The following is a 22,337-nucleotide window of genomic DNA, read 5'->3' on the forward strand; positions in this document are numbered from 1 at the left end:
TAATCCCAACTGTTACAGTGATGCGGTGGGGACCCCTCCTAGTTTACTCAGGCATATTCAGGAAGTTGTAGCATACTTGCTGTTCAAGAACCAAAGATGATTCCTCTGTTACAAATATCTTTTTTTGCCTTATTGTTGAGAGTGTGGAGACAAGTTCTGATGGTTTCCCTAGAGACTAAGAAAGGGAGGGAGGGTGCTGTTAACCAAACATTAAATTCATTTTGCTAAGTTTGAGCTGTTTTGTCTTTTTCACGTTCTTGGGTCTTAAAGTACTTGTTTACTTGTTTAGAGTATGTAGCTGAACTCTGGGCATTGGTCTAGGAGGAGATTATGCTAGAGTTCACATTATCTAGATAAAGCAGCCAGAATATGTGGTTTGATGGATTTCCTGTGTTGGTACAAGTTGAGCAAAGGTGATAGAATCCATTAGTCGCCTGTCACTGAAGATTATGATTTGTGGATGTTGCTACTCATTTGTAGCTGTTAATGTAGTAGATGTCATAGCTTTCCAGATGTCCTTTCAGTAACTGTTGAAAATTGAAAACATCTAAACTTGGTTTTTAATGCAGATTTCATAAATAACACTGTAGGATACTATTACAGTATTCTAAATGGTTATCAGTGCCTTTGAATGCCTGACTTTAGTGAGATGGCTCCTTTATCTCATACAAGAATGAACAGACCCAAAGAGAATTGTGGTTACCTGAGTTTGAATGTTTTCCCATTGTCGCGTCCGCCTCGACCAGCAAGGAAGACGCAACACCAGGCTCTTCTCCAAGCAGTTTATTTAGGAACCTTGAACAATCTTCTGACCCCGGGGAAAGCCAGCCCACGCCCTTTATAGCCACTGGGCAACCAACCCCGTAGTACCCCGTAGTGCCATGTGGATAATGCCGATAGGGTCAGACATACGCAAGCAAGCCAGATTAGGTCCAGGTGCGCGGAAGCAAGCCAGATCCTAGCCTTAGCCAAATAAGGAGTTGTTTATCCCAGAAAACACCTGCCATCGGGAAGGCGGAAGCCGGACGCCGGCGCCATCTTTGAGGCGCGGCCGTGCACGGCTCTCTACATCCCATGTTTCTTCTAAAAGTAATTTCTTGCAGATAAGTTTTAATAAAATTCATCTGTTCATTTGTGTAACTATCTGCATAGCTATCTAGAGCAGCGGTGGGTTATGTCTTCCCTCAGAGGACCTGTGACAGTGCAGGGTACGTTGTGATAGCTGCCTCACAGTGCAGCACAACCCAAGCCATTTATCTGTGATGGGTCTTTCCTGGGCTCCAGGGTGCTCTCAGCAGTTGTTTCCTAGGCCCTGCCTCTCACAGCCCTCTACCCTCCTCCTGTCACTGTGCTCTGGCTGTCGCCATGCTTTTCTTCTGGGCTCAGTTCTGCTTTTGACATTTTTAATGGTTCAATTTTTTATCATTTTATGTCCTTACAATATATTTTCTTCTTCATCTTTGTGAATATATAATTACAACCTAATTAGCTCTAGCTTCTTGTTTGACTATTAACTTTTTCCCCGTTTTTTCTTGCCTCTGAGAATTGTCCTGCTTGTTTTGAGCTTTGGGAGCGCTACTGCTAAGGGTTTAAATTACTGTGACGGACACTTGTTTCATGCTCACTCTGCATGCCTTGTTCTTGTGAGGCCTTAGTATTGGGCCATCTAAACAACATAATCTTCATGAGAACTCTGAGAACAACACAGTCTCCTTGTCTGCTTCTTTTCTAGAGGAGCCCCAGAAAGCAGGCTGCACAGTGTTCTCTGTGATGGGTGGTGTCTGTAGTATTGACATACACTCTTCACACTGCGATCCTCACAGCCATAATCTTGGCTGGCTACTTAGGGCAGCCTCTGTCCATCCGTGAGGACCTTGCCCACCTCCATTCTCTCTGGTTTTGTACGTCTTTAACTTAATTCCTCATTAATTTATTAATTCTTGGCACAAATATTTAGTGAGCAGTTTTTACACAGTAGGTGCTGAGTCAGACATCAAGCAAACACACGTGGCATGCTAAAGAGATACTGTGTTGTCCGAATGAACAGATCCCAAGAGGATTGCTGTCACCTGATTGGGCTTGCGTCTCTTTCCCCAGTTCATGTGTTCTGTTAGTCCCTGTGCTCAGCACAGACCCTCTCTCCTATACCAAAGCTTTCCAGTTTGTTCTCTTCCTGCCTTGTTCTGTAGCTGGAAGCAAAAGCAGACAAACAGTGTCATCGGTGTTACAGTAAGAGCCTCCGACCCAAAGAGATTTTCTGGAATAAGATAAACCAAAGTTGAGCTTCTTGGAGTTCTAAGAATTGGGCTGGGGAGTCTCCAGTAGAACACCAGTGACCATAACCAGTTTTTGCTGCAGTTCTGCTGAGAAAGGCTTTGCAGCTTCTTCTTGGTCCAGTCACTGAGTTGAATGATTGTCACCAGGTGTCAGATATCCACCTTGTGTCACCGTCTGGTGAGAAAGTGGCTCATTGTCACCATGCAGCATTACAGAAGATGGCAGTCAACACACAAGTTTGTGATGTTTTGTCAGTTGACGAGGCACTGGCCAAGCTGTTTCACCGGTCCAGTTGGCTTCTGTTGCTGGTCTACACTGGCTTCTTCGGCAACTTCTCCTCTAGTTGTAAGAGGATTAGCTTTTATCACTGTCAGCTTCTGACGGCAGCCACTACACTTCCCATCCTTGCAAAACTTCCCGAGCCGCCGGTGCCGTTGCAGCACACGCGTAAGAGGAGTCCTGGCCAAGCCATTGACGATGGCTGAGAGCCGTCTCCACTGCTTGATAGCCCTTTGGCTTGAATAAGAAAATTGTTGGAATTTGTTGTTTTTGTCTAACAGCAGCACCACAGATAGAGTAAATAGCTGTTAAAATGAAGACTAGCATAACCATATTTATTAAGAGTGTGTTCTATGGGACTGGAGAGATGGCTTGGCTCAGTGGTTAAGAGCACTTCCTGCTCTTCCAGAGGACCCAGATTTAGTTCCCAGCACCACATCTGACTGCTCACCACTGCCGTGTAACTCTAGCTCCAGGGGATCCAATGCCCTTTTCTATTGGTGAAATTATTATGGCCACTCCAGGTGGCGTTGGTACAGCTCCAAAGCAGGGCCTGCTGGTGATTTTGGCTGACTGCAGCTCACTGGAGTCAAGATGGTGGGAGCCGGACCGGCGCTGGCACTCAGGAAGCAGGGGAGTGCCTCTTTCGCTAGTCTGGGGCTAAGCTAGGGAACTGAGACCGGACTAGCTGCTCCCTTTTTCAGGAATGGAACCTGTCGGCGTTCCCTGGTTATATGGAACTTTGCAGGCAGGTTTAGGTACCCGGCTAGCCGGGGAGGAGGCTGAGGGCGGGAGCCACCCAGGCCTTTGGAATTTGCCCCATGTTGGGCACCAGATATTGGTGAAATTATTAAGGCTACTCCACGTAGTTAAAAGGAGATTTATTTAATGGCGTAAGTTACAAATTAAGGGATAGGTAGGTCGCGGGGTCTGGGGAAAGTGTATCGCAGTCCAGCGGTGTTCTCTGGAGCTCTGCTTGGGCCACCTCCACCATCCAGGGTCCCGCAACCGAGCGAGTGCTCCCCGATCCAGATCTTGGGTCCTCAGGCGCCTCCCTTGGCCCCGCCTTGTAGGCGTGACAGTTGCCAAAGCCTTAATGGGGGTTGGAACTTCCAGATCAAAGCTGGAATGGCTACCCACTACACTTTTCTGAACTCTGCAGGTACCCACATGTATATGCTTCCCCCAACACATATATACACATAATTAAAAATAAGGTCTCTAGCCGGGCAGTGGTGGCTCATGCCTTTAATCCCAGCACTCTGGAGGGAGAGGCAGGCGGATCTCTGTGAGTTCAAGGCCAGCCTGGACTACAGAGTTAGTTCCAGGAAAGACGCAAAGCTACACAGAGAAACACTGTCCCGAAAAACCAAAAAAAAAGGTCTCTAAAATTTTTTTAGTATTGCTATCATTTTGTTTTGTGTATGTGGCTATTTTGCCAAATGTCTGTGTACCACCGCTATGCCGGGTGCCCTCAGAGGCCAGAAGATGGTATAGAACTAGAGTTGCAGACAGTTGTGAGCTGTCATATGGGTGCTGGGAATTGAACTTGGGTCCTCTGAAAGAGCAGCCAGTGCTCCTAACCACTGAGCCTTCTCTCCAGCCTCTAAAAATTAAAAAAATAATAATAATGTTTTTTTTGAGACAGGGTCTATATAGTCCTGACTGTCCTGGAATTCACTGTGCAGACCAAGTTGCCCTCTAACGCACAGCGATCTGCCTATTTTCTGTCTCCCAAGTGCTGGGATTAAAGGCATGCACCTGGTTGTCTGGACCCTAAAAATAAAATCTTAAAAACAACAACAATAAAAGCACTTACATTTTAGAAAGCACAAACTCAGAAGTGATATAACAAAGTAACAAAATGAATTGAAAGGAGAAACGTGGGGCCAAGGAAATGCATGAAGACCTGCTTGCAGGGCCAACAAGTAACTAGGAAGCATCTAGAACTAAATGCTCAGCCCTCCCCTACTAACAGACAGAGCTCAGATGTGACATGTTGCAGTGAGTGCAATCAGGACCAGGGCAGGGTGTAGGAAACAAGACAGTTGACTGCACTTCCTACATGTAGTGGCCAGAGGGAGGGAGGGGTCACCAGCCTTTTGGGTCAAGTTTGTCTTGCAATTGTGTTTCCAGAAGCAAAGAAATGGCTGCTTCAGACATCACTCACTTAGAAACATGCTAGCGTTAACAGTTGGGGGAATGAATGTTCATCCGCTTCCTTGAAGAATACTGGTGAGATAAAAGGTTTATTTATAGCCAGAGAGCAGGAAAATACGGCTCCAAGCAGTTTTGTTTCCTAGCATTGCTGTTCAGAACTCCCCTCCCCAAGCTGGCATGTCTTACAAGTACTCTGCTGCTTCTTGTACAGCTCAGCCCCGCTAGGACTAGTTGATAGAGGGGGGAAAAATGTTGTTCTTTCAGATATCTGTGGTTAATTATTTACTCTTTCTACCCTTTTTTTGAAGTCTCTCAAGCAAGTCTGGGTGATAGGTTAACATACAAGAACAAACAGAACTGGAAATTGAACTTCTATCATTTGCAAGCCAGCAAGTCTAGCTTAGAATCTTTACCTCGTAGGAGGACCATAGAGCAGAAGTGAAATTGGTTTCGGGAATGGACTTGTCATGAATTATTCATTAACTACCTCCTTCCTTGGAAATCAGCTGGAGGAAGTAGTTAGTCTGGTTTGGTCACAGGAGTGTAGCCCTGAAGTCCAGCAGCAGATCACTGTGGTTCTGCTGGCTGCTATAGGACTGCAGGGCAGCTGCAGTTCAGGCACAGCCTGTCCGCTGCACAGGGCACCATGCTGCCTAAGAGAGCTGCACTGAGGACACGCCCATGCATTCCTGTTGGAAGATGACGCTTCAGGTAAGACAAGCGTCCTGTCAGCACTGCCCAGGTTTCTCACTGACTTAGGGACGGATGCCTTAACAAGCTCCGGAACCTCAGGCCCGCTCAAGGGTCCTTCCCTGAAAGCACCAAGTATTCATCTTGCAGTTCTTATTGCCTGGGATATACATTTTTTCTAATGGAATTTGCTCGAATAGAATATATGCCTTGCATTTGTTGAACATATTCCTAAGACAATAAACATTTAAATGTCCTGTCTCAATTTTTTAATGCCATCCTTTGATGTAAAAATATCTTTTTATTAATTAATGTTGACCATCTAATTTTGAATTGTGAAGTTTGGCTTTGAAAACTCCTGAGAAAAATAACTTAGTATATGAATCAGTGAAGCTACAGACTCTTTTCTAGAGGAGGTATTGTGTGTAGAAGCCATCTCCATTGTTTCTATGGGAGCATTTGGAAAAATAGAAAGTGGAACAAAGGGTCTTCATTCTGTTTGTCGATGTCATTTACCGTGCATGCATTCGAGCTATTGTGTGTATTATGTGTGTGTGCACATATGCACTTGCAGACTAGACATGTAATTTCTTTGACAGGGCTGTTCTGATGACGCCTTTTGCTTTGTCTGTTAGATTTTTTATGGATGATACTTTTGTTTGTTGAGACTGTGAGGTAATGCTCCTGAACTGTGGGACACAGAATTACACAAAAGTAATCAGGACCAAATCTGATGACACTTTTTTTTTTGAGACAGGGTCTTGCTGTAGAGATTAGGCTAGGCTTAAACTGATGATCCTCCTGACTCAGCTTCCCAAATACTGTGATTATAGGCATGGGCCATCATGCTCAATTTTTCTATTCCATTTTATTAAGCTCTATGAATGTGGGGGGGGTCTTTGTTTTATTTGCCACCCCCATTCTTAAGGGCCTAGAACAATACCTGACTTGTAGTAGCTAGCCAATAAGTGTGTTTCTAAATGAGTGCATTCTTAATTAAGATTTCTAATAGTTTTTGTGGTTTATATACAACTGTAGGAAGTAGTATAATTTCAGTAATTTTATAGCAAGTGAATTCTAACTTGTATTGATGTAGATTACTTTAACTTTAAGGTTTTATATATTTATTTCATACATAAAATTTAAAACATTGAGGTGATTTTTTAATATTTTTATTTTATGTGTATGAGTGTTTGCCTGCTTATATGTATATGCACCATGTGTGAGCTTGGTGCCCATAGAGGTCAAAAGAGGGCATCAGATCCGTTGGAACTGGAGCTACAAACAGTTGTGAGCTGTTCTGTGGGTACTAGGAATCAAACCCTGGTTCTCTGGAAGAGAAACCAGTGATTTTAACTGCTGAGCCATCTCTCTAACCCCTATGTGTGTATATATATATATATATAAATTTTTAAGAAACAGAAATGTCTATTCATTTGTTTACATAATTAATAAAAAATAGTTATGAATACAGAGATCCTTAGTGGAAAATGCATTGGAAAAGATTGTATTCTTCAGTACATTGCTACCATAATTGTTATCCTAATTTTACCATGTTGTGTGTTACAATTTGAAAAGCATTTATCAATCTGTGTCACAGGGAACTATGTGTTTATTTATGATTTCAGGAGTTTTAAATTTCGTATGTCTGGTACTTAAGGATATTAAGGGAAGCAATATGCTCCACTAAGACATAATATGTTTAGCTGGGTGTGGTGGTGCATTTCTTTAATCCTAGTGTTAGGGCAGGCAGATCTCTGAGTTTAAGGCTAGCTTGCTCTATCCTTTGAGACTTTCGGTTTTTGGGTTTTTTGGTTTGTTTTTTGTTTTTTTTGCTTTTGTTTTTTTGAGACAGGGTTTCTCTGTGTAGTTTTGGTGCCTGTCCTGGATCTCGATCTGTAGACCAGGCTGGCCTCAAACTCACAGAGATCATCCTGGCTCTGCCTCCCGAGTGCGGGGATTAAAGGCATGAGCCACTGCCGCTTGGCTGGTTTTTTGTTTTGTTTTGTTTTGTTTTTTAAAGATACACTCTGTTTAAGAGCTCAGAGTTACCACCAGTATCATCTCCTTCAGTACACCTCTCACCTATTTATATAAAGCCCACCTTATAAAAGAGAAAGCAGAAAAGGTTGGAGGGATGCTCAGACCCTGCTCTTTTAGAGGACCCAAATTCAGTTTTCCTATCATTCATATCAAGTGGCTCACAGCTACCTGTAACTTGAGCTCTGAGGGACTTAGCAGTACACTCTTCTGGCCTCTGAGGGTATGGGCATACACATGGCATGCACCCACACAGACATACACACATACATATAAGAAAATATTCAAAATAAATTGTAAAAAGAAAGAAAGAAGGAAAGAAAAAAGAAAGGAAGGAAGGAAAGAAGGAAAAAACGAAGAAAGGAAGAAAGAAAGTAAAAGAGAAAGCTGAATTCCAGAGTGTAGGTGAATGGCTCCTGAACAAGTATTAGCTGTTAGGTCTTATGTTTAACCATCTCATCTATTTTCCTAATGCTTGTCACTTTGTTATTACCTAAAGTTTTAAAAAGAATTAAAAAACAAAAGCATTTCAGACAACTACATCACTGTTAATTTTGATTATACTGTCTTATGATTAATGATGCATTTTATCTTCAAATAAGTTCACCTTAGTATATTTGTTGAATATAGTTTTATAAGTTACAGTCATATTCCTGTTTATGATTGTGTGTATACACATATATACATTATAGGCTAGCATCCACATATGAGGGAGAATATACTTTTTTTCCTTTCTGAACTTGTAAGTTACCAGTTACATATTTTTTATTCCTTAAATTTTTTAAATTCCAGTTAAAACAAGGTGTCCATTCATAATCTATAATTCTGTTACCTAGGAATTTTCATTTAGCACTCAAAAAATGTATACATTGGATATTCCTCATTTCTTTAATTAGAACCCCTCAATAATTGCAAGTTGAATTAACACTGTTATCAAGCAAAGCTAGCTGGAGTATCAAACAGCTGTTTTTCTAAACATGTCCTTGAATTCGGTATTGGGGGAGTGAATGCTAGCAATTAACAAACTGAATAGTACCAGTGCTGGTGCACATACCTTTAACACCTTTAATCCCTGCACTCAGGAGGCAGAGGCAGGAGGATCTCTATGAGTTTGAGGCTAACCTGGTCTGCAGAGAAAGTTTCAGGACAGCCCGGGCTATATATAGAGATCTTTCTCAAAGCAAAGCAAAACAAAACAACAACAACAACAAACCAAAATGAACATTTGGAAACCAAAAGGTTTTCAGAGTAAACAAACAAAATGGATACTTTAAACGAAGCACTTTAAAAAGCAAACCATAAAAGGCAGCACAGCACAGTCAGATTCAGAGGGCCTTTCCGTGGGTAGCTGTGTTAGTCACACTGCAGACACAGGCAGCACAAGTTTGGTCAGGTTCTGAAGCAGAGAAGCTACAGTCCCACCAGACAAAGCAGGGTGCCCACTCTTTAAGGTCGGAGCAAGGGCTTGGGTTAATACGTGGCCTGTATTGTCCAGGTACCTGCTGAATAGGAGAGAACTTGCCAGGAACATGAAGCTAGATATGGGAGGGAGCAGCTGGAGGGTCTGTGATCTAACAGCCACGGGGATTTTGGGTCACACACAGCAGTGGGCAGTGAATGATTATTTAAAGGGCTTTCGATACCCCAAGATAGTTTGGCTCTGGACCTGCAATAATCCAGCCTCCTCAAACCACTGACATTCTGATCAGATATGAGCCTTTTAGTGTCTAATGTAGGTGAGATTTCTTCTTGAGAACATCAACTAACAAAATAAAGGGGTCCATGTAGTGACAATCTGTCTTTGGGGTATAACAATGAGGCTTCTGCTTAAATGGTCGGAGGGGATGTGGTCCACTTAGTTTAGCAGTCCTGTGGCAAGCAAGCAAAGTGGGACCCATCCATGACTGAACTATGAACTTAAAAATATCTTAAGACACTAGGCGGTGGTGGTGCATGCCTTTAATCCCAGCATTCTGGAGGCAGAGGCAGAGGCAGGCGGATCTTTGTGAGTTCGAGGCCAGCCTGGTCTACAGAGCGAGATCCAGGAAAGGCGCAAAACTACACAGAGAAACCCTGTCTCAAAAAACAAAAAAACAAAACAAAACAAAATCTTAAGACAGTTGTTGTGGCTTTATTTTTATAGTTCCAGTATCCTGATCTTCCCTTCTTAAGTTCCTTTAGGGCAAGGATCATTGTTTTATTTACTTTTGCCCAAATTTCCAGTTTTAATACCTAGGAATATGCATTTAGTATAGTGGTTTGTGCTTACAGGAATAACTTGTTACTAGAAGTGTTATAATTGATTGCTTGTTCTTTGCATGTTTTTAATCACAGCTTAATAATTACTGCCTGTTTGGCTTTCTTGCAGAATGAGAAGACATTGGGACATTCCATGAGTCATTCAAGCAACATTTCTAAGGTGAAGTGCCATCAAAATACATTATTTTGTACCCTGGGACTTTTGTATTCTTAGACTTTGCATGTATTAACTCTCATTTTTTGAAAATGAGGGGTGGGGGAGTTGCATGTGTGTACATGTGCCTGTGTACGTGCTAGTGCATGTGTGTACATGTGTGACCTCTGGAAGCCAGAGGTCGGCATCAGGTGTCTTCCTCTATTGCTCTCTAAGTTTTTTGAGATCGGATCTGTCTGATGCTCACTAATTCAGCAAGACTAACTGGAATCCAAGTTGACTTCCTTGTGCTTAGGTGGCAGGCACTTTACCACCTGAGACCCTTCCCAGCCCTTTTCTCCTGATACATTTCTATAGTCCCCTCTGGGGATGTATGATTTTTCCAGTGAGGCAACTTTGAGTGTGTGCCAGGGGGGTGACTTTTAGAGAAACCCCATCCACACCCCCTCAAATAATACTTTTCAGGCAGAGAACTCTCAGGCACCAGAGCCTGTTTCTCCATTTAGGAATGAGTTTGGCTGGAAATGGATTTATGTGAATCAGGTGACAAGATATCTGAAAGTAAGTAGTCTAGAGCTGCGTTGTTCAGATTTTTCCAGGCCCACTCTTCCTTTCTGGTCCACCTTTCTTAGGACGTTGTGGTCATCCTGCTTGGCATGTGGTCCCACAATGCTTCTGTCCTTCCTTCAGTGTGTTCCTGTAGATCGCTTTCTAGACACATTGCCTGCCACGATCTGGCCCAGGAGACAGCAACTTCCCACATGATCTTTACCGGAGCATCACTCTGACCCCTTGGCCATCCAGACATGATCATGCAGATTACCTTGTGGGTTTGAAACCTTCCCCATGTCTTTGTCATGCAGCCAAACAAAATGCAGCCCCAACAGAGAGACTTGAATGACAGCATAAACCTGTCCTGCTGCCAGGGTGCCTCTTGGATCCTCTAAAATGAAGCTATGGTGTGTTCTTTGGCTTTGCTTTGTTTGGCTTTGGAGAGGGGTCTCAATGTTGAAAGCCTGCGCTGGCCCTTGAGCTAGCATTTCTCCTGCCTTCACTTCCAAAGTGGGGTCGTATGTGACACATCGCTGCCCCTGTGCGTGCTTCATTCTCATTTGTAGATGCTGTCGGTGTTTTCATTAAGGTCTCCTTAGTTTTGGAATTCCCATTTTGGTAGGTTCATCTTTCAGAGATTTGTACAACCTTATAAGGGATGTTTTCAGGAGAAAATAACAATTCCCTCTGAATTCATTATTTGAGGGGTGTGTGTGTGTGTGTGTGTGTGTGTGTGTGTGTGTGTGTGTGTGTTTAAAAGCTGCTAGGCTAAACTCAACCTTAAGAGGAACATGCTCCAATTGAGGTATATACTGTGTAAGTTAAATGTTGAGTTTATTTTTTCCATCTGCCACGGAGTTGGGAGGGGATAATAATTAATTTCAAAGCATCAAAATTTTGAAGTAGAGGCTTCCACATAAGATGGCAGACTAGAAACTGCATACATTTGAAATTGGTGAAGAATGGCCAGAGTAATAACACATAGTGTCTACCTCTTTCAATGGCTGCAAATGATTTTTATGAAGCAGACTAGATCCCTGCAGGAAAACAGTCAGGAGCTGGTTTCCAGCTATACTACATGGCTTTAGCTGAGGTTAGTAAGAACTGCCAGAAAGTGCTCACCCACCACATGCAGTGGTTAGCTGAACTGACCAGGGAATGAACACACCTTTGCCAGAGAGACCAGGACCAGTGCGGGCTCTGCAACTCACGGCCAAGGAACTTGAAGCAGATTCTGCCCCAGTGTGTATGTTCCAGCTGAGGTCAGTGGGAGCTGCTAGGTGATGGCTTATAATCCCTTCTCCTGCACACCAACATTGCTACACAGCAGCCAGAGAGGGAGAAGAGGTGTGGAGGCAGGACCAAGGGCTGGAAACACCATGGACAGAGAAAGGCTGGGGATGGATGTGGGCCTGAAGCAGAGAGTCTCCTTGCATGCCCATGGGGACCAAGGAGCTGCCAGCAAGGACTTTCACCTTCATCCTTTGCTCCACGCCAGTGCTAGAGAGAGACAAACTGAAGTGATACAGTGCATACATTAAACCACAAACATGGTGTACCATGAACAGATATTATCAGGGCCAGTGGACTGAAGCTGGAGGATGTCTTCCTCACCGTCACATGTACTATCGATGTAGGAACCAAGAGCTATACAGCTGAACCAAGTGCAGTTGGTACATGAAGCATCAGAGGGAGGGAAGGAGTTCAGAACCCATCCACCAAAGAAGGAAGTATGTACTGATGCCACGTTGTGTTTTTCATCTAGTGTACATTTATTTCACTCGGTCCTCTTTTTGTCTTTATTTTGCCTTTTTTTAAAACTATACACAAATAACTCTAATGGTCTTATTTTAGTTCTATATTACTCAGGTTTTATAATTTTTTTCTGTATGCTTTGTATTCATTCTATTGTGTACTCTTTACTGTTCTTATACACAACCTATAGATACCTCTCATCCCTACCTCATTTCTTTGTTCTTCTTCATGCTCTGCTCTTTTTACCTCTGTGTGTGTGTGTGAGCACTCACACACATGTACCCATACATGTTCATGTGTGAGGGAGGGTACTGATGTCCCATGGCACAGTCCCATGGCACATGTGAGGAGTCAGAGAATAATCTCATTTGTCAGTCCTCACCTTCCCCCTTGTTTGCCTGTGAGCTTCCATGGTTTTCCTGTCGCACCATAGGAACAGACATGCACTACTTTGTCAGTGTACATGGGTTCTGGGGATTCGAACTAGGATTCTTGTGCTTGTGCAGCAAGTACCTTACTCACAGTGCTGTCTCCCTAGTTCCTTCATGTAACTGACCTTCCATGTCTTTCATCTTTAGATTCTGTGGACCCTGACTGTATCTCAGCTTTCCCATTTTAGCCACCTTCCTTCCTCAATGCTTTTCTCAGTTGACCTAATAATCCCTATCACAACCCAGTCTTTTTCTCTTCTACTCATAACCTTAGAATTAATACCTTTCTTTTCTTTCTTGAGACAAAGTCTAACTATGTAACCCTGGCTGTCTTGGAATTTACTATGTAGATCAGGCTGGCCTTGAACTCCTGAGATTGAAGGAATCTACCACTACACCCACCTAGTAATTAATATCTTATCATACACCTTACCACCTTGTTCTTTTTCCCGATAGTTTCTGAAGCTAGAAGTGATGAGTTTTTTAAACCCCAGTGATATCGTATTTTCATAGTGGATCTATCACGTAGTTTTGATTTACACTCTGAGTTAGTGTAGGGGGTTATACTTGGCTCCCAGAGGATGTAAACTGGGAATTTAGCTAGTGAACTATTATAAACATACTAGTCCCACCTGAACCTTGCAAGTACTTTAATTCAAAGAATATAGCTGATAAAAAAAAAACCCTAGCCACAGAAACAAGCCCCACTGCAGAGATACCTGCAACAGGAAAAATGAAGCAGTATGTCCCCTCTGACACATAGAAATTCCACAGTAATAGATTCTAACACAAGTGAATTAGATGGAATTCGAGACAGAAACTGCAGAACAATTGTAAGAATGTGTAATGAAGTCAAAGAGTACAAACTCCTAAATTAACTAAGAGCTGGATGAAATAAGATCAGTACAGAATATGAAAGAAGAATTGAGTAAAACTACAGAGATACTGAAAAATCTAATTGAAATTTTAGAAAATTTTACAAGTGAAAAACTCGCCAATGGAATGGAATGAGTGGAAATGAAGTGTCAGGAATGTATGTTAAGATGGATGAATTAGAACATTCAGACACTGACAATAAAATAAAACAATAAAGTATAAAATACAACATAAATAAATAACGTATTTAGAAAAAAACATAGGGGAAGATCCTCTAAATCTAGAAGAAATGATTTTGATGATCAGGCATTTAGAACTCCAGATATATAAGACCAAAAGGAACTTCACTTCTCACTTCAGTTAGAACATTGAACCTACAGTTAGAACATTGAACCTACAGTTAGGACACTGAACCTACAGTTAGAACACTGAACCTACAGTTAGAACACTGAACCTACAGTTAGAACACTGAACCTACAGTTAGAACACAGAACCTACAGTTAGGACACTGAACCTACAGTTAGAACACAGAACCTACAGTTAGAACACTGAACCTACAGTTAGAACACAGAACCTACAGTTAGAACACTGAACCTACAGTTAGGACACAGAACCTACAGTTAGAACACTGAACCTACAGTTAGAACACAGAACCTACAGTTAGGACACTGAACCTACAGTTAGAACACAGAACCTACAGTTAGAACACTGAACCTACAGTTAGGACACAGAACCTACAGTTAGGACACAGAACCTACAGTTAGGACACTGAACCTACAGTTAAAACACAGAACCTACAGTTAGAACACAGAACCTACAGTTAGAACACTGAACCTACAGTTAGGACACAGAACCTACAGTTAGGACACTGGATCTACAGTTAATTAGAACACTGAACCTACAGTTAGGACACTGGACCTACAGTTAGGACACTGGACCTACAGTTAGAACACTGAACCTACAGTTAGGACACTGAACCTACAGTTAGGACACTGAACCTACAGTTAGAACACTGAACCTACAGTTAGGACACTGAACCTACAGTTAGGACACAGAACCTACAGTTAGAACACTGAACCTACAGTTAGAACACTGAACCTACAGTTAGGACACAGAACCTACAGTTAGAACACTGAACCTACAGTTAGAACACTGAACCTACAGTTAGGACACAGAACCTACAGTTAGGACACAGAACCTACAGTTAGAACACTGAACCTACAGTTAGGACACAGAACCTACAGTTAGAACACTGAACCTACAGAGCAGATTAAAATACTGAAGGAACCTCTCACTCCTGGCTACAATTAGAACACTGAAATTACGGAACCGATTAGAATATTGGAGAGTAAAAGGGAAGTTCTGGGTAACATGTGAAGGTTACCATCAGAATTGTTAGATAGGTGCAAAAGGAGTCGTGGTTTCAGACCACAGTTTTAAATCATTGTAACTAGGCTCAAACATGTCTGTTTTAATCAAAACAGGAAGAGTACAGACAACATATTTTTGCCAACAAGGAATAAACTTGTTTAATTATAAAAAACACCTATAGTACTATGAGCAATCTATAGACTCAATGCAATCCCCAAGAAAATTCCAATGGAATTCTTCACAGAAATAGAAACAAAATCTTAAAGTTTGTACGGAAGCACAAAAGACCCTGAGCAATGTTGGAAGGAAGCACCACTGTATCTGTCTTCAAGCTAGACGATACATAGTAACAAAAGCAACCTGACAGTAGCACAAGACTTGTGGATCAATGGATTAAAACGAGAGGCAGCTAGAAGCCCACTGCTCTTCCTGTGGTCTGGAGTTCTGTTCCCAGTACTCACATTGAGCAGCTTTCAACTACCTGTAACTCCCATCCCAAGGGGATCCAGTGTCCTCTTCTGGCCACTACAGGCACTGCACTCATGTACAAACATATATACATATAATTATAATCAATTTTTTAAAAAGAAAAGATAATAGCACTGCTTTGGAAGCTGTGGACAAGCTAGAACCCTGTACAGTGCTGGTAGGAATGTAAACTAGTTCAATCACTGTGGAAGTCAGTATGAAAGTTACTAACAATAAGTCTACCATATGACCCAGCTTAATGCTCCTGCATACTCTCCTAAGGTGCTTAAGTTAACAGATCGCATAGACACTTGCACATCAGTATTTATTGCAGTCTTATTCATGGTGGCTAAATTGTGGGGCCAATCTTAGGTGTCTGTTGGTAGAGGAATGGATAAACAGAAACTGGCATATATACATAATGGAATCTTTTCAGTCATGTGTGTGTTTTAGGGAGAGGGAGATATGAACTTTAAAAATGGCTGATTTCGCCAGGCGGTGGTGGCACATGCCTTTAATCCCAGTACTTGGGAGGCAGAGCCAGGTCGATCTCTGTGAGTTCGAGGCCAGCCTGGTCTACAGAGTGAGTTCCAGGAAAGGCGCAAAGACACACAGAGAAACCCTGTCTCGAAAAACAAAAAAACAAACAAAAATAAAAACAAACAAAAACCACCTTCAAACTCATCTGTCTTTGGAGTAGCAGATCTAGTGGAATGTCCTGTGTTCTCATTGGCATCATTCTCTGCCTGTGGTTTAATCTGGAAGTTGCGTGCCTCTTGAACTAAGGCTGGCAAGACAAGTAACCTGAACAGAAGCTCTCTGTCCACCTGAGGAGTGCAGCTGGCTGTCCTGTGGGAAGGGGTCGGTCTCAGCAGAGGTGGAACCTGTGGACTCACTGTGTGAGTCATCAATCGCAAGTCTGCACAGACGATTTCTAGCAAACACTGCATGCTGTGTGACCTTCCTGCCTCTCCTCTGGGTTTACTTGATCTCTGCAGCAGGCCTGTGGCTTGACTTGATAATAATTAACTTAGTGTGTGTGTACACTCATATGTGTACAAGTGCACATGAGTGTGCATTTTGTGGGGGGAGCAGAGGACAGCCTTGGGTGTTGCATCTTAGGAGCTGTCCATCTTGTTTTTTGAGACAAGGTCTCTCACTAGCCTGGGACTTGCCAGGTAGGCTTGGCTGGCTGGCCAGGGAGCCTCAAGATCCATCCGTTTCCTTCTCTTCAGTGGTGGGATTAGAAGAGGGCACCATAATGCCAAGCTCCCTCCCACCAGCCTGATAGGCTCTAGGAATGGAAGTCAGGTCCTTGAACTTGACTGTTGACTGACCTGATATTTAAATGACTAAACTCTGGTGGTCTGCTCTGTGGAGTGGTCCCAGAGCACAGTGAGGACTTTGGGGTCCAAAGCCTCTTTTGCCACCACCCCAAAACTCTGTAAGAATTATTCTTGGTAGTGAAAACATAACTATTTAAAAGGAAGCTACAGTAGTGAAAGGTCCTTCTGAGTGAGACACAGCCTTTGACCAAACCCATCACTGATGATTTTGAACCTTTATATGGTCATGACTTTAGTTTCTGGAGCTATGAAGACATCTTTGCTCAGAAGTTGTAGCCTTTGGAATTCTGTATTATAATAAATACGTGTTATTTATTTTATGGAGAGTCTAGCTGTGGAGACTTCTTGAGAAAGTATTTCTGCTGCAGCATTTCTTCTTCCAGTGTGGTGCCCTATGGCTCTCATTGTACTGGAGACATACTGCTGTCCACATAACTAGGCACCAACAAGCCAGGAAAGAAGAGAATTCAGTGTTAGTGCCCCTTGCTAGGCAGCATTGAGTCATTTGCAATAGAAATACTTTTGTATTCAGTAGTTCTTTGTTATGCATTCTCCCCATGAATTCTATATTGTGTCTATTCACTTGTTAATGGCCAGACTAGTTAATTGCTCTTGGGAAGGCTGGTTCTTGGCACAGCCTTCCAGCGATAGCCATGATGTGTGTATCAGAGCAGCCAGAGTGGCCTCTTCTTTAATTGTAGCTCACTGTTTAGGTTGGATACAGCTGGGTATTTATTTATAGAAAGGAGCCTCTGACAGTGAAGCATTGGCTTTCACACAGTAATTTCACTAAACTGAAAGTTTTCTGAGACATCATCTCAGTGACTACAGACACCAGTGAGGCTGGGCCTGCTCTATGAAGTCAGGCCTGCTGAGCTGGTGGTCAGCAACAGATCACTACCTTTTAGTTGGTAGTGGGAGGACAGTAACCTTAGCAACTTCCTGAGAAGGAAGCACAAATTGAAAGGTACTCTGATAAACAGGATTTCTAAAACACTGTGCCCAGTGTGCCCCACCCTATGGGCTGTGGAAGCCCTGAGATGCACTCCCATCGTTGTATGTCACAGATGCCTTGGAATAGAGAGGCCGACTCAGGCTGTGTACATGGCCTCAGTGGATGCTGTGAGCACTTAAGGGCATTTTGGTAACTGATGTGTGTGTAGATTGGTTTTCAGTTTCCAAACACGTGCCCACACCTTGCTGATTTTCTTGTTTTTATTGGAGGAATAACTGTTTACTAAAGTCATTTGTGTATAATAACTAAGTAGCTTTTAATTTTTTCTTAAAGCTACTAAGAGCAGACACTTTTGTCTTTGTCATTTGGAAACTTGTTGGGGTTTGGGTATTATCTGCTGAGAGTACCTTGTAATATTTTTCATGAGATTGTTGAGGATGAAGTCAAGGCAGGCCCGCCCATTAGTAGAGGACCAATCTTGTTTCCTGAATAAAAATTGGACTGCAGCTTTACTTTCATGCCTTTCCTGTCTCAGACTACAGCCACTGTCTTGCTATTCTTGCAGCCAGTACACACACCACTTTGTGAGTTCTCTGTGATGCACCTGGGACAGGGATTATGTCAGGAGTACTTCGTAGGTCTCACAGTGTATGAACAGTCTGTTGCTTCCTCCTTGATTGAGGCTTTGTTTGCTATCAGGCTTTGTTACTACCCTCCTGCCTCCTGGCTTTACCTCATGCCCTTACTCTGTATATACATAGATAGAGTCATTCCCCATTATACGTTTTTGACATGCAGTATTTGGAGTTAAGAGGAGTGACGGGTGTTTTCTCTTGACTTCAGCTTCCTGAATGAAACCCACCTCTTCCCAGGACACTGGTCCCGGTTGAATACAATTTTCCAGATTAGACCTCATCTCCTCCACAATACAGTCTTTTCACAACCCAGCAAAGTGAATTTGGTTCCATGAGAATTCTGTCTTTCTAAGATAACACGAGGAACTGACTAGGTCATTCCCTCTGTCTTCCATCCCTTGTGGAGTGGGGGCTTTCTTCCATACGCCAGTGCCACTAACTGAGTGACCCACAACATAGAAGAGGAGGTTACTGCATAGCAAGGAGGGTGTGAATACATGTGGACATTCCCCCAAGTTTTCAAGGGGGTGGGTAAGTGGTGACTTACTCTCTCTTACGTACTGTACTTTCATGATATGGTTTTGGCTTTTCCTGTGTCAGCTAAACAGAGCTAGCTTATGAAGGTTTTCCATCTCAGAATGGTCTGGGACTAGAAAGCAGAGAATAGCAGTGATTATGAGAGTGTGGGCATTTTATGATAGGTCTCAGTCTGCCTCTGGGTGATTGGCAGTAAAGCTTAGGTACCAGAGACCTTGTGTGCTTAACTCAGGACAGGAGGAACTTCCAAGGGGTGGATGGAGCCTTTGGTAGCTGCCATGGATTGAAGACACTAGGAAAAGAGAAGGATGGTGCTTGTAGATAGGCCCATGTGACATGAGGTGGAGAGGTGAAGGTGTATTGTCCACCTATGTCCTGAGAACCCTTTCTCACTGTATTTCAGGAAAAATCCTGACAATTAACAGAGGCTGCTTGTTATTATCATATCTCCAAGTAAATTAAACTTTAGATTCTTAAGAACTCTATTAGTGTGTTTAAAGAATATGCTTGTCTTAGTTTGTTACTGTTGCTGCAAAAAAGACCATGACCAAAAGCAACTTGGGGGACGAAAAGGTTTACTTTGTCTTACAGCATACTGTCCCTTATGAAAGGAAGTCTGGAGTCTTCAAGCAGGGCAGAAACCTGGAGGCAGGAGCTCAAGCAGAATCATGGAGGAACATTTTTATTGGCTTGTTCTCTCAAGGATTGCTCAGCCTGCTTTCTTATATAGCCTATGGCTACCTGCCCAGGGATGGCTCTTCTCACAGTGGTCTGGGCCCTCTTGTATCAATCACTAATCAAAAAAAAAAAAAAAAAGCCCCCACACACTTGCTTAGAGGCCAGTCTGATGAAGGTATTTTCTCAATTGTTGTTCCTTCTTCTCAGATGACTCTAGCTGGGTCCAGGTGACAAAAAACTAACCAGCACAATTGACTCGTTAGCTTGATTTACAAATGCATCACTATTAAGCCATAACCTTTCCTTTGTTTTTTATCCCCAAGATACCATGTTACCATCACAATATAAAGCATAGTATATAATTTTAGAAGCCCCATGCCTTTAAATACTCAAACACATTAAAATTTCAGTCTCTTTAAAATATACAAAGTCTTTTTAAAATACCCATTGAAGCAAAACCCAAATACATATGTGTAAGTAGCCCAATGTCTGACATCTGGAACTCATAATCTTTTGGGCTCCAAAGGGCTTTGGACTGCTCTGCTTCTCTGGCTCCACCATCATCAGCACATGCAGCTTGTCTCATAGGCTTGTGCTAGCTGCCCTCCATACCTGCTGCTATCCTTGTTAGTCATCCCACAGTCCTGGTATCTCCAATATGCTGTGATCTCCATAGGCTGCTTCTTCACCAAAGGCTTCCTGGCCTCTCTTTGGGACCTTGACCTGCCACATGGTGCCAAACTGCAGCTTTTCTTCATAACACCTTCAATCCTGGAGTCTCCACTGCAACTGAGACTGTACTTTCATCACTGGACTCTCTGGATTTACAGTGCCAAGCCAGCTGCATCCATAGCCCCTTCAACCTTGCAACTTTTATGCCATCAAAACCTGTGCCATCTGGAAGACTCCCTTACATTATTAAGTTCAGCTACTAGTTTGAGTGGCCATGTCTGGACCACACATCTCTGTGTGCTCATCATGAGAGAATGCTTCCCAGAAGTTTTCACCTCAATGATGCTGGTTTCTTTTAATCCTTGCTGGTTTTTTAGCCCCACCATTAATAGTCCAGCAAAGCAAAAGTTTCACTTCAGTGGTTCTGGTCTCTTGTGGATCACAGCTGATTCTTTTGTCATGGCTGACCAGAAAACACAGATTCTTAACTCCAAGTGTCCTATGAATAGCCTTTCCCTCTAAAATATACAATCCAGGCCTCCATATTCTAAATTGGTCTCGGCATTCTTATCTTCTAAGTTCCCACAGCAGCTCAATAACTTCTGAGTACTTAATGGCTTTTCTATCACAAAGTTCCAAACATTTTCAAAGTCCTCCCCAAAACAACATGGTCAGATCTGTCACAGCAATACCCCGTGTTCCTGGTACCAATTCCTGTCTTAGTTTGCTTCCTATTGCTGTGAGAAAGACCATAACCATGCAACTTGGGGGAGGAAAGGGTTTACCTCATCTGACAGTCTGCTGTTCATCATAAGCAAGAACTCAAGCAGAGCAGGAACCTGGAGGAGGAACTCAAGCAGACCCACAGAGGAACATTGCTTACTGGCTTGCTCCTGACGGCTTGCTCAGCCTGCTCTCTCATACAGCCCAGGGCTACCTTGCCCAGGGGTGGCACTGCCCACAGTAGTCTGGGCCCTTCTATGTCACTCATTAATTAAGAAAATGTCCCCACAGGCTTGCCTATAGTCCAGTGTAATAAAAGCATTTTCCCAGTTGCAGTTCCCTCTTCCTAGGTGACTCTAGATTATGTCAAACTGACAAAGAAACTAACTAGAACAGTGCCCGATGTCTGTACGTACTTTCAGTTAGACAGTGTAGATTACTTGAGGACTCAGATGTACTAACTGAATGATACTGGTGACTTCAGTACATACATACATACATCATGTTAACATGTATCTTCTGGGGCAAGTTTCTTAAGATCGAGTTGGATTAGAGATGTTTAATTTTGTGCTGTAAGACTTCTTTCCAGGCGTGCTTGAACTTTGGCAGAAGGGTACAGAGGACTGTTTCTGGGAAGTGGCTGTGCTGTTTGGATGGCTGATGCCCCATTGGTGGAGTGTCAAGATGAGAGTAGCCCTCCTAGGGTGTAGCCGGAAGGTTTCTCCAGTAGCACTTGGCCGTGCAGTGCTGCTTATAAAATAATTACTCAGAGGCTTAATATTAATTACCAATTATATGGCTTATGGCAAGCTTCTTGCTAGCTAGCTCTTATAACAACCCATTTTTATTAATCTGTAAGTTGCCACATGGCCGTGGCTTACTGGTACTTTTACATCTTGCTTCTCCTGGCGGCAGCTAGTGTCTCCTCCCTCTCCTTTCTCCTCTCACTACCTGTCTTGGATTTTCCCACCTGGCTCCATCCTGCCCTGCCATAAGCCAATGCAGCTTTATTTATCAACCAATCAGAGCAACACGTATTCACAGCATCCAGAAAGACATCCCACAGCACTAGGGTACGCTCAGAAAGTGAGGCTAGTTCTCAGCCACTTGTGGGCCAAGGTGGAGCTGCCTGCAGTCACAGAGTGGGCTCTGGGTAAGGTGAACGGTGATGGGATTTACTCAAGGAACATGATTCTATTTCCTGCAGCTTGTTGGGTCTCCCAGAGCAGATTGTCACTCAGCCTCCCTATTGTAAGGAGGCACAGATGTGCTCATAGGCTTGTGCCGCACAATGAGGTTTTGAGCAGCAGTGGACTGAATAAGTTATGGCAGTGGTCCCATAAGATCATAATACAGCTGGAACATTCTTCTAGTAATGCTGTAGCTGCCTGGTTGCTGTCGTGAGGCGCGTTAACTCGTGTTTGTGGCGATGCTGGTGCAAACCCTCTGTGCAGCTGCTGCCTCCACAGAACTGCAGCT

General features: G+C 43.0%; 1 protein-coding gene across 4 annotated transcripts in view; it reads left to right on the top strand.

Annotated features, from left to right (window-relative positions):
• The window catches only part of Marchf8 (membrane associated ring-CH-type finger 8), a 74,331-nt gene that overhangs the window by 43,133 nt on the left and 8,861 nt on the right, over positions 1 to 22,337 (top strand). For all 4 annotated transcript variants that reach the window (XM_052719448.1, XM_052719449.1, XM_052719447.1 and 1 more), the window contains exon 2: positions 9,815 to 9,865. In XM_052719448.1, the coding sequence (XP_052575408.1) occupies positions 9,839 to 9,865 (27 nt within the window). In that variant the 5' untranslated portion in view covers positions 9,815 to 9,838. The remainder of the gene's footprint in view (positions 1 to 9,814; positions 9,866 to 22,337) is intronic.

This window comes from Peromyscus californicus, unplaced genomic scaffold, assembly GCF_007827085.1.
Source record: "Peromyscus californicus insignis strain IS unplaced genomic scaffold, ASM782708v3 Scaffold_6__1_contigs__length_162567912, whole genome shotgun sequence".
Lineage (NCBI taxonomy): Eukaryota > Metazoa > Chordata > Mammalia > Rodentia > Cricetidae > Peromyscus > Peromyscus californicus.